At 34.6% G+C, this 14,267-nt stretch overlaps 1 protein-coding gene and 1 long non-coding RNA gene across 2 annotated transcripts in view; both read left to right on the top strand.

Annotated features, from left to right (window-relative positions):
• LOC148955895 (uncharacterized) overlaps positions 1–4,110 on the top strand; it is a 77,953-nt gene extending 73,843 nt beyond the window's left edge. Inside the window, exon 3 of the long non-coding RNA XR_016141751.1 lies at positions 3,928–4,110. This is a non-coding gene — a long non-coding RNA (uncharacterized LOC148955895). The remainder of the gene's footprint in view (positions 1–3,927) is intronic.
• Positions 4,111–4,766: 656 nt separating this feature from the next.
• LOC148955885 (uncharacterized) overlaps positions 4,767–14,267 on the top strand; it is a 395,061-nt gene continuing 385,560 nt past the window's right edge. The window contains exons 1-2 of the mRNA XM_089093000.1: positions 4,767–5,065; positions 13,740–13,948. Of these exons, the coding sequence (XP_088949126.1) occupies positions 4,869–5,065; positions 13,740–13,948 (406 nt within the window). The 5' untranslated portion in view covers positions 4,767–4,868. The remainder of the gene's footprint in view (positions 5,066–13,739; positions 13,949–14,267) is intronic.

The raw sequence follows: 14,267 nt of genomic DNA, 5'->3' as shown, positions 1-14,267 counted from the left end.
AGTTTTTTAAACTGAAAGTAAGGAGCGACATTAAAACTTAAAACGAACAGAAATTATTCCGTATATGAAAGGGGCTGTCCCCTCCTCAACGCCTCGCTCTTTACGCTAAAGTTTGACTCTGTCTCACAACTTTATTTTTTAAAACAATAAAAAACTTTAGCGTAAAGAGCGAGGCGTTGAGGAGGGGACAGCCCCTTTCATATACGGAATAACCTTTATAACTTCAAGGGGGGTTTTGCCCCTTTTTTTGAAAATCAGACAAATTTTCTCAGGCTTGTAGCTTTTGATAAGTAAAACTAAACTTAATGAAACTTATACGAGGTATATTTGAAATCAGTATAATAAGCCAATTCTTTTGATATATCTATTGGTATCAAAATTCCATTTTTAGAGTTTCGGTTACTATTGAGCCGGGTCGCTCCTTAATTACAGTTCGTTACCACGAACTGTTTGATTACCCATCGAAATCCAAACAGAGATCATTGAAATATTTATTATTTTTTCTGCGTTACCAAAAGTATTTTATTCATAAAACTTTACAGTTTCATGAAATGTAATTAAGCAAATTGAAAATGTTCTTCAACCAAAATGAGGAAAAATTTTAAAACTTAAAACAAATATAAACTACTCTGTATATAAGAGAAATTGCCCCCATCTCAGCACCCTATTCACTACACGAAAGTATTTTTAGTGCTTTGAAATTTTTTTTTCTATTTGCAAATTTTCTTTAAAATTTGGAAAAAAGCCAAACTTCACAGCAAAGAGTTGGGAGCTAAGGAGGAGACAGCCCCCTTCATACAAAGAATAATCCGTTAAAATTGGTATCAAATCTGTTCCTTGCTTTTAGTTGAAAAGCTCGTTTTTTATTTAATTTCTGATTGTTTTCCAAATCCTACCTAGGCCTAATCAAGATATAATTTGAGGTACCGGTCCCTTAAATTCCTCTTAATTGCTTTTAAAATATATAAATCAATAGTTGTAATTTGATTAATACCGTCCTACGTTTAAATTTTCAATTTCAATTTTGGATAAAATTTGAATATACTTAAAAAATTGACGATGAATAGTAATTTTGGTGAAAAGTCCTTGTTAATATTACTACTAAAGAATTTCAGTTGGATGAAAAGGAGTATTATTGTTTGTATGGATGGAAAATCTGTGAAACTTTTGATCTTCTACGTACCTGAAACCATCACAACCTCTACAATAGGATTTTCTTATCGATAAATACATTACATACATTTGTTTAAATACATTGAAATATTTCATATAAATCGAAAAAGAAAAATATTACCATTTCTAATTGCTGAAAACTAAGTTTCTAGTAGTATTTGCCACCCCAACGAAATTTCCTAGTGGGGCTGATGATGACCTACCTTGCCTTTCCACCTCTGTGCTGGTAGATATGGGAATGTAACATTTTAGCTGTATAGAGAAACATTTTAATTAATTCCTACTCCCCCCCCCCTACCTCTTTCAACATTTATCTGAAGCCTCATGAAGAATTAGCAGTTTGTCCATTAACATGTTCGTTTTTTAGGAATCTACCCTACCCCCACCTAAAAAATTACTCACCCCCTCATTATAGCTGATACGCAATTACAGATCACCAGACGTAGCCTAATTTCATTACAAATATAGTGAATCAACTTTGTTGAATCCAGTATTGCCACCGTGTGGTATTACTTCTTTTAACTGGGAAGCCTAAAATATAGTTATTGATACTTTTAAATCAATTAGCTTCTCGGGGTTGAAAATTCGTCCTCTTCTGGTTGAAGTCGTAGTTTGGGGCTCTAAGCCGCCTTAACTGTCACCCAACCACCACTGCTATTTTAGAGTCTACCCCCCTGGAATATTTTCTGCCGGTGCCTTTGAGTAGTGGTGGGGAAAAGCGTTGAAAAACACCAGAATACTTCCGTGTTTGAGAAAAGCACCAAAATTGGCTGATATGTGCTTTTTAGCATGCTCTTTAATATGGCTTGATTGCGCAAGTGAAACTTTTCCTTGGAACGCCGCTAGGTGGCTTGAAATTTAAGATGGCGGACAAAAATATGAGGACATTTCATTTGCAATTCAATGTGATTTTTGGTGTTTTATAATTTGATGCCCTTTTCTCTAGCTGTTCAGAGGGATTTTTGCTGTTCTTTGTTCCATGCCTTCTTCTTTATCTGTTGAAGCTCATTTGCCATCTTGTGTAATTTTGTATGCGTCATAGATACTAAAACCAATGCAACCACTCCCAGGGGAAAAAAGATGTAAATTATGCTGTTGAAATGTTTATAAACATAACGTCACTTACATGAGCTTTTTTTTCCAAAATTACGGCTCTAACCAACTTATCTCAAACTCTTGACCTATTTAGATTTTTTTTTTTTTCAGCCCAGAAAATCCCTGGGGGCCTATATATAGGCTATCTATACCCAAGTTAGTCTTGTGTGTCACTGGTTGATTAAAATAAAGACAACTTGTAAATTTAAATCAAAATTGTCCAGATTGTCTGAACTAAGCGTTTGTTTCTAAAGACTAAATATAAGACTGAAAAATACCTAGATCGTCAAGTAATAGAGGGGGTTTCCAAATGTATTATATTTAACTGGAGGTTTTGCGTGCTCTTAAAACAGCTCAAAATCTGCACTGAAAAGAATTAATTAATATGTTTTAAATTTTTCAGTTCAGAATATTCACCAATGGACTCAGTCCAAAATGTCAGCTTATTCTGAAAAATTGCCATTTTGCAATTTCTTGCAAAGAAATTGAAAAGGCATTAAATACATTTTAAAGTTCATATTTTTCCTGATTTGACACTTAAAATTATACAAATTTCAAAAAGTAATTTCTTTTTCTGAAAACCGGACTAAAATGCACTGTTTAAAACTCAAATTTTATCTTATTTATCTTTTATTTTTGTACCAAGATTCAGCTTGCTGGGTGACAGGCTTGTTACCTGTTGTTGTTAAAAAGAACCAGTAACTGAAACATCATATATGTTTGACACCCTATGTGCCAACAATGGCTCTGGAGGATGTTCATCCATTTTCTATCACACTATTTTACCACTGTACTAAGTTTTCATTCGCTAATTTTGACGTATGTTTAATAATTTGTTTCCTTATAATAAGCTATAATCTATACAGTTTAAATGAGTTTCAATTTACACTCCTACCTCAGTTATTCATTGTATAGGGCTCCAGCTATTTTTGAAACAGTTGGCTTGAGTGACATGTTTTATTTTTATGAACTAACGTGTCTATTATTATCTTGAGTGAAGAATCGAGGATTTATTTAGTCATAGGTTGTATATTTGTATTATATCACAGCTCTACTAGCCGAAGGGCCAGTCAGACAATACGTGTGAAACAACAGCGTATAACCTTTTATGAAGACAGGCGATTTACACTCCTCTTTCTCAAACAAAAAGTTGATAGGTTTTAAATTCAAGAATTCATATTCTAAATTTTTCAACCAGCAATAAACTCTAGGCTTGACCCTGTCCCTGAAATTGGGTAATTTCCCCTGTGATACTCATAAATGCCACATTTTAGCTGAATAGGAACAATGAAGATAGGAACTAAAAAATATACATTTCAGGGGAACGACAAAAACTGGGAAAATGAAAAAATTAGTAAATTATACGAAAAAATCATGAGAAAAATCCCGTAATTTGGAGTATGATCAACGGCATGTTTTTTTTCTATTAAATTAAATTGTATATTTTAAAATTTGATGATATTGTTATATAGATTGTTTTTTGTTGCATATTTTTGTATATTTGTGTGTTTTGTTTATTAAAATATTATTTTATTATAATATTGGATAATATTTATTATATGTTATTTATTAATTTATTTACTATAAATTATACTCTTTATGAAATTATCATTATTATTAATTTTTATCATGGAAGATCTTTTAGACTTCTTTTTTTAGACTACTGCTGAATCGGTTTCGTCAACAAATGAGACGGTGCGAGTAAATGTTTTCCCTCCTCATCTTCGAAACACGTCGTATGACATATGGCTTCATTCATCGTACTGGATTACCAACGAGGTTGGTAATTCAAGATCTTGGGTCTTGAATGTAACTAGAAACTTAACTAGGAGCCAAAATTGATCAATAAGTGTACTGCTTACACGTTCTTTCAAACTCGAATGTCGGCGAAATTGGTCAGTTTGTTCTAGTGTATCACCAAATTTATTGAATGATTCCTCACCAAGAGCGTTGAAGAACATTCCAGTTGTCAGACAATTTTGAGATGTGTGCAAACCCATTTATTTATTGGGTTTGCGCGGGGAGGGGGGGAGGGGAATGTGCAAGATACCAGGACACGACTTTTTCCTAGCATTTCCTCATAGGTGTAAATTTTCTGTGCGTGGATCCGACTTCTTCTTATATCCAACATACATTAATGAACGCTTTATCGTTTGGGTATATATGTGTGCGTGAGGAGGCAAACGACTCAGAGATGGTCACAACATAGAACTGAGTCCATATTCGTGATCTATGTACCAGATTTTCCTATCACCGCCTTTTTAAAAGTGTAAGTTCACCATCAATTTCACCGACCGGTTTTGCCCGATTTTTTCTATGTTCGAGAGTTTTTTTTCCGGTTCAAATGATGCCAAAATCCAAATTGTTGCAATTTGTTTTAGGTAACCCCTAAAATTAATTTAAATTGACTGTACTACTGTGGCCAGATAATAAATTGTCCTGCATTTCATAAACCATTTTGTTACTGATTTTGTTTGTTTGTTTCTTAACAAGAAAAACTAAAACAAAGTTTTGAAAGCCAAATATGTAACCCTCAATGTTGCTTCGACGGTGATAAAGAAAAAGTAGCATCCACAGTCACTGGAGAATTAAGTCAGCAAATGCCTTCACAGGCCAGAAAATTGGTTGAATTTCTTGAAAAGGCTGAGTCAGATAAACAGCAGAGATTAGAAGTTACGTGTGCAGAACAACAGACTACAAAAATCCGTCTGCAAAACGCGCTGACTGAACTTGAAATAACAAGGGCTGAAATGGTTAAAGTACAAAGGGAAAACGTTAGAAAGCTGGCTCTCGAAAGGTATTAGTTTGGTCTTTTTTACTTTTTATGTATTTTAGTGACGGATTAGGTAGTGGCAAAGTTCTTAGCTATTTAAGAAAAAAAAAAGTGCAGATGTGCATTTATATTGCTCCGAAATTACAAGCCTAATAAAAAAGAAAATTATGGTTTTTATTTGATTTGTCGTGAAAATTGTAGTTGATTAAAAAAAAAAAAGATATGAAACGGAACTAAGAAATCCCTAATTTTTGAGAGTTTTTTTCTGTATTACTGTAATTCCATTTTGTGTGGAAAAAAACACAGTTAGTCTTTGTTTTGCCTTTATCATCTCGGCTATTAACCTTCTTAAAAAGGTCTCTTCTTCAACTCTTCATCTTTTTATTTTAATACTAACAGGATCGTAAAATAATACTCTCGTCTTTCTCAGAATTCGTTTTAAAAATTCAGTTTTAGATGAAATGTTAAGAACGGTATTAAAACCTAAATTGAGCTGAAATTAAAATAAGTTAAAACATCAAACTCAAAAGGAACAGAAATAATGAACGAGGCTACCACCCCCTCAAATTCTTAACGATGGATTGTCATTTGTTTGGTACTGAATTAAAAACATTTTTTTTTCTGTTTTAATCGTAACAGTGAAGTTAAAACCATTCATACTTCGAGGAATTTCTTTTCTGTATTCCATTACATTTAAATAAACGATGTGGTTTTATTAGGCTTGTGAGCCTAATAAATATTAGGTTTATTATTAGGTTTTTTATTAGGTTTATTATTAAATTTTATTAGGTTTATGTGCAATTAATTTTTAACAATGCATTCTTCTTTTAAATGGATTACTTTGGAATGTATAGAAAGTCAATTGGAGAAAATTTAGTTGATTCACCGTTCAAAATAGTGCTGCAGTAAAAAAAAAGATTGTTACAAACATTAACAATTTGGTGCGTTTTTGAATTTTATTCAGTTTTTGAATTTGACAATAATGAAGAATGTGATTTTATTTAAACTTTTTTTGATGTTATTTTGTGTTTTATTTTGACTTCAAAATACAACTTCAACCCAGCCGAGCTTGTTTTGGCTATTTAAAAAAAATAAAAATTATCTTGTCTTACGCCCAGATACAACCCTTTGACAACTTAGATGCACCTGATGTCTTTTGGTTTAGTGCAATGCCTCCCTCAAATTTTCCGGTCCTTTTGCTTTTAAGTTTAAAGAAGCTGAGGGAAATCCAGGCAAGACTTGGAAACTTTGATTTAAAATCTTTTGATTTGGTTCAATAGTTGTAGTTGAATTAGTAGAAGTTGCAGTAGTATTTGCAGTCGCGGTTGCAACTGCAGTAGTAGTAGCAGTACTACTAGTAGTATCCTGAATAAGAAATTGTAGCAGTTGAAGTGAGACGTTGTTTTATGTGTAGTTGCAAGTTTCTCACTCGTAGTTGTAAGTAGAAGTAGTTTTAAGTGGTCACAGTGAAAGTAGCAGTCTTTTTTTTTTTTTTTTTTTTTTTTTAAATAAATAAATAAATAAAGGGTTGATTCATCAACCAAAAATAACAAAATCCAGAATCTAAGCTTGTAAAGTAGATCACTACCCCACCTCGGCATAAAAAAAAAAGAAAAACAAAAACAAACAAACAAACCTATCACATAAAAATAACTAATACGCGACTATACCACCCCTACTCTTTATTATCTCATCAATTCTCAATATTCAACATATTAGCAAACTAAAGGCAAAAGAGACCGGAGAACTGACTCACTCACCCCCATATACCCTATAACAATGTTCTTTTAACAGACTTCTAAATTCAGAAACATCCGTCACCTTCTTTATCTCTTCTGGCAGACTAGTCCAAGCACGAGGGCTAACATGGCGGATACAAAACATTGACCTAGTTGTCACAGGCTTAGGTAGTCTGAATTCATTCGAACGTCTTAAACTATAAGAATGAAAACTAGAAACAGGCAGAAAAAAATCTTGAAAGCAAATTGGCAGCATTTTATTCTGATGTTTAAACATAAAAAGAGCATTATAAAACTTAGTCAATCCAAAGAGTGGAACAATAAGTAATTCAGCATACCTTGCTCTAACTGAGGAACACTTATCATCTCCAGTAAGTACTCTTACAGCTTTATTCTGTAATACTCTAATCTGCGATAAATGACCCACAAACGTTGAAGACCAAGCCAATATACAATAAATCAAATACGGATGAATAAGGGAGAAATAAAACATTTTGAGAACCGGTCTAGGGAAAGTACGCTTTAGCTTCCTTATAATTCCCAAATTTCGGGCAACTCTAGCTGCAATTTGATTAATATGATCTTTGAAACTCAAGCACTCATCAACTATCACTCCATGAAACTTCACTGCTCTGACATATTCTATGGTATTCCTATCAAGTTCTAGTTTCACTATCCAGGGATAGTAATTAACGCCTCTTACGTAAATAATAAAATGATTTTTCTTGTGGTTTAATTTGAGTTTATTAACTCTCATCAATTTCTCTATTTGTTTCATTCACTTTTTTAGAACTAGTAGAAGTTCTCTTTCAGTCCTCGCAGCAACTGTAAAATGTGTATCGTCAGCAAAACTAGGAATTATAATTCTGTTACCACGATCCCCTTTATCCGAAATATTTATATCTTCAATGCACCGGTAAATATCATTTATATAAATCAAAAATAAAAGAGGTCCCAAAACTGACCCTTTAGGAACGCCAGCCTTGACTCTCTGCGGGCTAGAGGCCTCGCTTTCGATTTGAACAATCTGCATACGTTCACTCAGGAATGATCTAACAAGTTCCCAAAAATTTTCCACGGATACCACAATTATCTAACTTCTTTACCAAAATTTCATAATCCACACAATCAAATGCTTTCATTATGTCAAGGAAAACGGATGCCACTTTAAGACCACGATCTAAATGATCATTAACAAAAGTCGTCAAGAAGATCACTGCTTGCTCAGTTGACATTCCTTTCCTAAATCTAAACTGACTAGATCGAAAAAAAGACCTAGATTCTAGGAAAGTAACCATTCTTACATTTATTAGTCTCTCTATTATTCTAGAAATAACAGGAAGAAGCGAAATAGGCATATAATTATCTAAATTTCCATTATCACCCCCTTTAAAAAGCGGTTTCACTTTCGCAATCTTCAGACAATCGGGGAAAATACCTGACTTAAAACACTCATTTATTAGCATTACCAACTGACTAGAAACTATAGGATAAATAACACGGGAAGCTTTCACAGTCATGGGATCCGATCCTGCTGCACTGATTTTCATATTTTTAACCACTTCACACAACTCACTTAATTTAACCGGCTTTAAATAAGCAGATACTTCGATCTTATCAGGCAGGAATTGTGTAAAATCGCCATCCTCAGCCAGGACTGGGATACTGGATCCTACATTATGGCCCACATTAGAGAAATGATCACAAACTGAATTGCAACTCACACTGTCCGAAAGCTCCGAGGAAGACCGACTAGGGTTCGTAACAGACTTAATAAGTTTCCATGTCTTGTCTGAATTTACCTCAGCTTCTTTGATCCTAAAACCAAAATAATCCGTTTTAGCTTTCCGAAGGAGACAATTTAGCATGTCATTATATGCTTTATAAACATCCCTAGTAGCTGTCCCTTCATTTTGGATTAATTCCTAATATAAATGGTTTCGCCTTCTCATACTTAAGAGTAGACTCTTAGTAATCCAAGGTTTCTTTGCTGATTCATATCTGTAAACTCTTAGGTTTAACACGTTTCTGAAGCAAAACTGTTAATGTCCCGTACTATTTTTCAAATTTCCGATTTATATTATATTCCTCTTGTAGAAAAATGAATACAGTCTTATCAACTTCTAATTTAAAACGGGCAACAGCCTCACAATTAATAATATGCCGAATGACATTGCAACGAGATCCCTTATTGAACTGTAGGACTTGCGGTACTGTTATCATTACTCCAAAATGATCTGAAACACTATTAACCACAACAGCAGGTGACTTATATTCAGTATTTACAAATATGTTATCCAATATTGACGCAGAATTCTCAGTAATTCTTGTACAGATATTTATAGTAGGCTTCAGCCCGTAGCTAAGCATCATATCCAGAAACTTCTTAACCCTCTGACTAGAATGTAGACTTTTTAAATCAATATTAAAGTCCCCACACACAAAACACGGCTGTCTTGTTCCACTCAACAGGTCCAGTTGTTCCTCTAACAGACTCAGAAATTCAACAAGGCTACTAGACGGAGGTCGATAAATAATAACAAGAACACATTTCAAATTTTTCTTAGACACATTCACAACCATCGACTCAAACACCATTTTTTTATGTTTAGTAAGGGAAGGCATCGGCAATACATTAAGATCACTCTTGATATATGCCGCTAAACCTCCATGTTGGTGCACTCCCCTGTTTTTTAAAACCATTTGGTAATTAGGAATATCTAATAGAGATGACGTATGAGACTTCAACAATGTCTCAGTCAGGGCCAAGACCAGTAAACCTTGAGTCTGCAGAACTTCCTCCAGGTACTGAAAAGAAGTACTAATACCTTGGCAGTTTAAGTGAAAAACCGAAAAATCACTCGGGTCATAATCATTATTCAAATCCTGAAGGAACTTATAACGGGCTTTCAAATATTCCTCACCAATACCATTACTATCAAATTCACGATGGAGTACCCCACCCCCAATATCTTCAATCCTGACTGAATCATTCTCCAGCCCCTTCAACCTATTCCACTCTAAATTAAGCATTATCAAAAATCATTTTGTGACGGATATGAGAAGGAAAAGGTTCTGTTAACTTACGCTAATCATTTTCATCATTCGCTGGGTTGGTATCATCGCTTCCACACTTCGATCCTAAACAAAAAAAAAAGAAACATAAATATCTACTACTAGTAGTAGATATTTATACTAGTCGCGGTTGCAACTGCAGTAGTAGTTGCAGTACTACTAGTAGTATTCTGAATAAGAAATTGTAGCAGTTGAAGTCACACGTTGTTTTATGTGTAGTTGCAAGTTTCTCACTCGTAGTTGTAAGTAGTAGTAGTTTTAAGTGGTCAAAGCGAAAGTAGCAAGTCTTTTTGTAGCAGTCGAGTTGTATTTGTATTTGCAGTCATAAGTAGTTACAGTTGCAGTTTTAAATTGTCGTAGTCACAGTCGCCAGTATTTGCAGTCGAAAGTAGTCATAGATGCAAATAGTCATGGTCATAAGTTTTTGCAGTCGTAAATAGTCGGAGTCGCAAGCAGGGATAGTCGTAAGTGGTGTTAGTTGTAGTCGCTGTTGCTAGTATCTGCAGTCACAAGTAGTTATAGTCGCGATTTGTCGCAGTCGTAAGTAGTTGCAGTCCCAGTAGTTGTAAAAATAATGGTCCTGAAGATCTCAAGTTAAGACCTTCAGCTACTCTCAGCAGTAAAACCTTTATTGCTTATGCAATATCTCACCATTACATCATTACTACCTTGAAAATCACCATGCACATAGTGTTTTTTGATTTTATTCTACACTCTCCCTTAACATTTCTTGAAATTAGTCACAAGCAGGAGTAGTTTCAGTCATAGTCGCAAATTGTCACAATTTGCCACAGTTGCAGTCACAGTTGTAGTAATGGTAGCAGTAGTAGCGGTGGATCTGGAAGTTTGAAGTTAATACCTCTAGCCGTTCCTAAGATATTGTAGTTCCACCTATTGGTAATCTGGATGCGCATAGAATATTTTGATTCAGTTCAAAATCCCTCCCCCCGACAATCCGTGAAGAAACAAAATGTTTTTTTTTTGAAAATTGTGACCAGTGCTGGGGAGGGTCCATCCAAAGAAGGTGAGAAGGGGCTCGTTATCTACTGGTCAATTTTCAATATCGCCCTGAATATGCTATGCAAGTTTCAGCTTGCTACTCTTAGCCATTTCTGATATATTGATGATTCGCCCCTTTGACAAAAAGCATGTACATAATGGTTTTTGATTTTGTTCAATATTCCCCTCGATATTTCCCGTTGTTTGCCACAAGTAAAAGTAGCCGCGGTCACAAGTAGTTGCAGTCACAGTCGTGAGTTGTAGCAGTCACAGTTGCAAGTAGTCACAGTTGCAAGTAGTCACATTCACAAGTAGTCGAAGTCGAACTCGAAAGTAGTCAGAGTTGCAGGCAATCACCGTCACAAGTAATCTTAGTTACAGTCACAAGTAAATGAATTAGAAATCACAATAGCTGTTGCAGTAGTAATGGCCTTGAAAGTTTTAGATTTATACCCTTACCTGTTTCCAAGATATTGTAGCTATATCTTTTTGTTAACCTGGATGCAAATAGTTTCTTTTGATTTAGCTCAACATACCCCTCAACATAACTGAAAATTTCGCCACAATACCCTAGGCGTTTTTGGTAGCACAAACAATTAGACATCCCCCCAAGCTTCCAAATGATAAATACTGCATTTTTGGAAATGGACAAATTGCATAATTTACATTCCTTGCCTGGAGCGATCCTGAGTGGGGGGGCTGGCATCCTCGGAGGAATACTTTTTAGACCTTTTGACTATTATGAACAAATTGCTTCAAAATTTCTATCAGTGATGAGGGGAGAGGGTATTTCAAAGGGCAAGAGGGGCTTGTTGCTTTCCGACTACTTTTTAACATCCCCCCTTAACATAACCTGAGAGTTTCAACTTAATATCCTCAGCCGTTCTTAAGATATTGTAGAGATTCCTTTTTGAGAAAGTGCACTTAGTGTCGGTTTATTGATTTTAGCATACCCTACAACATTCTCTGAAGTTTCATCTTAATATCCTTTGCCGTTTCTAACACACCCAGGATCAAACATTTCTCCTTTTTCTAGTGATCAATCCTGCATTTAACAATCGGCAAATTGTACAATTTACAGCCCTTGTCCTGCGGCCGTGGGGGTATGGTATCCCCAGAGGCAAACTTATTAGACCTTTTGACTGTTTTGAAAAAAATGGCTTTTTAAAAATTTTGATCATCGTTGAGGATAGTGGTACCTAAAATAGATTGTCCCCCTACCACTCCTCAACATAACCGGAAAGTTTCAACTTAATATCCTCAGCCGTTCCTTCGATATTGCCGATACGCCCTTTAGACAACCAGCATGCACATAGCGTTTTTGATTGTTTTCGATATCTCTATGAACATTTCCTTAAAGTTTCATCTTAATTCTCTAAGCCTTTTTGGAGAACCAGGATCAAACCTGCCCCATTTTACCGATAAAAACCTTGTGGGTTAACAATGGGTAACTTTCATAACTTACAGTCCTTGTTCCAGGGCTGTTGGGGGTTCTGTCAACACGAAGGCCTAGTTGTTTGACCTTCAGACTATTTTGAACTAGACTGTTGTTTCAAAATTTTGATCAGATGCCTTTGGGGAAGGGCAGCTGAAAATGGGATGGGAGGGAGAAAACTCTTAGCCCTCCAAGAACTTTTCAGCACCCCCCTCAACTAGCTTCGATAGTTTACACTTAATACCTTCAGCCATTCAAATGATATTGCTGCATATTCTTACAAAAATATTCTTACAATATTTAAAACAAAAATTACGTTGAAAAGAATCTTCAACTGCTGAGCTTTCATTAATTAATAGCACTATGTGTCAGATTTTCAGTTTTAATTTTATTAGTTCTTTTAAAGGATTTTTCAAGACACATATAGTTTTCAGTAAAGCAGCAATGACGCAGTAGATTTTAGACTGCAGCTATGGAAGGAGGCAGTAACTAGACTTTTTTTGTAGTGATTTTTGTTCGTTTTAGTTTTATTTGAATATTCAATTTAATTCTCGTTTTAAGATTTATTTATTCATTTATATTGAATAATAAATATAAATATTGAAATACTTGTTGTATGAATGTTTGCTGTGAGTGTTTATTTAATTTCTGTTTGTTTTGGGCTCAACGCTTCAGCGTTGCCTCTGAAAATAACCGGAAAACGCAAGATAAATAAAAAAACGAAACAAACTCTATCAAACAGAAAACTTCACATTCGAGAGATAAAAAAAAAAAAAACTTCTGTGTAATAAAGAAAAAGAAAGGAAATCTGAACTCAGAAGTACAGCAAAACAGAATAATGAAGTTGGAGAAGGGTAGTTTTATTTCAGTTATTTTATTTTGTCTTTTTCTTAGCATCACATCCTGCTCATCCATCCATACAACTAGCTCCTGCTCATCCCATTAAAATAGCTTAATGCAATCAAATTGGATTTTATTTTGTCTCTAACAGCAAGTAAAAACTATTCTTTTTGAAAGAGAATGTTTTTCATTAGCTATCGATAATGAGGACTATTTGCAATTGATTGAAATGAGCTACAACGAGCGCGGGGTTTACAGTTTCTAAATAGTTCGAAATCATTTGCATTGTCCCTGTTGAATATTATATAACCTTTTTGTCCTACTCCCATATCACAATCTTGTTGTGTCCATAGGTTAACAGATCTTAATTTCCCCCCTCCCCTGAGATATACAAAATCCAGTAGAGTACTCACTTTTTGGTGGTTTCGTGGCTATGAAGGTCTCTTAATTGTTAATTATCTTCCCTCTCTTACATTAAGCTTCTTGGCGTATGCCTGGTTGTATTACTTTAACTAATGATATGTTCATCTTTTTACTGCTTAACTTGTCAGTTTCTGTCTATTTGAACATTTACGAATTCTAAAGACCGTACAACGGTGTTGTCTTTCAGTTACAAACACGCAGAAGAAATTATCTCACTTGAGGAAAAAAACTCCGCCACAGTACATGCGTTAGAACAAACTCAAATAGAGGCAGGTCAACTGAAGTCTTCATTGGAAAGCTCTTTTATTCAGTTGGCAAAAACTGAGGGTCAACTTAAAGAAGCCGTAGACCGAGAGAATTCTTTGAAAGAAGAATTGAAGAAATTACAAAATGAACGTAAGTAGTAAGATGATAAAGTAATGTAGATGATAAAGTAGTAAGTAGTAATGATAAAAGTAAGTAGGTTTGTTTCTAAATCATTGGAACGATAAAATAAAAGTTCAAAATAGGGATAAAATCCTTTTTAATAGACAGTGTATAGAAATTCACAAAAATACCAGATATTTCGGTCACATATACAGTGACCGTCATCAGTAGTAAAACATCAGTAGTAAAGGTCACTGTATATGTGACCGAAATATCTGGTATTTTTTGTGAATTTCTATACACTGTCTATTATAAAGGATTGTATCCCATTTTGAACTTTTATTTTATC

This window comes from Artemia sp. Qi Xiang Cuo, chromosome 1 (assembly GCF_049724085.1).
Source record: "Artemia sp. Qi Xiang Cuo chromosome 1, ASM4972408v1, whole genome shotgun sequence".
Classification (NCBI taxonomy): Eukaryota; Metazoa; Arthropoda; class Branchiopoda; order Anostraca; family Artemiidae; genus Artemia; species Artemia sp. Qi Xiang Cuo.
Note: the sequence above shows the minus strand (reverse complement) of the source record. Positions and strands in the feature narration are given on the sequence as shown.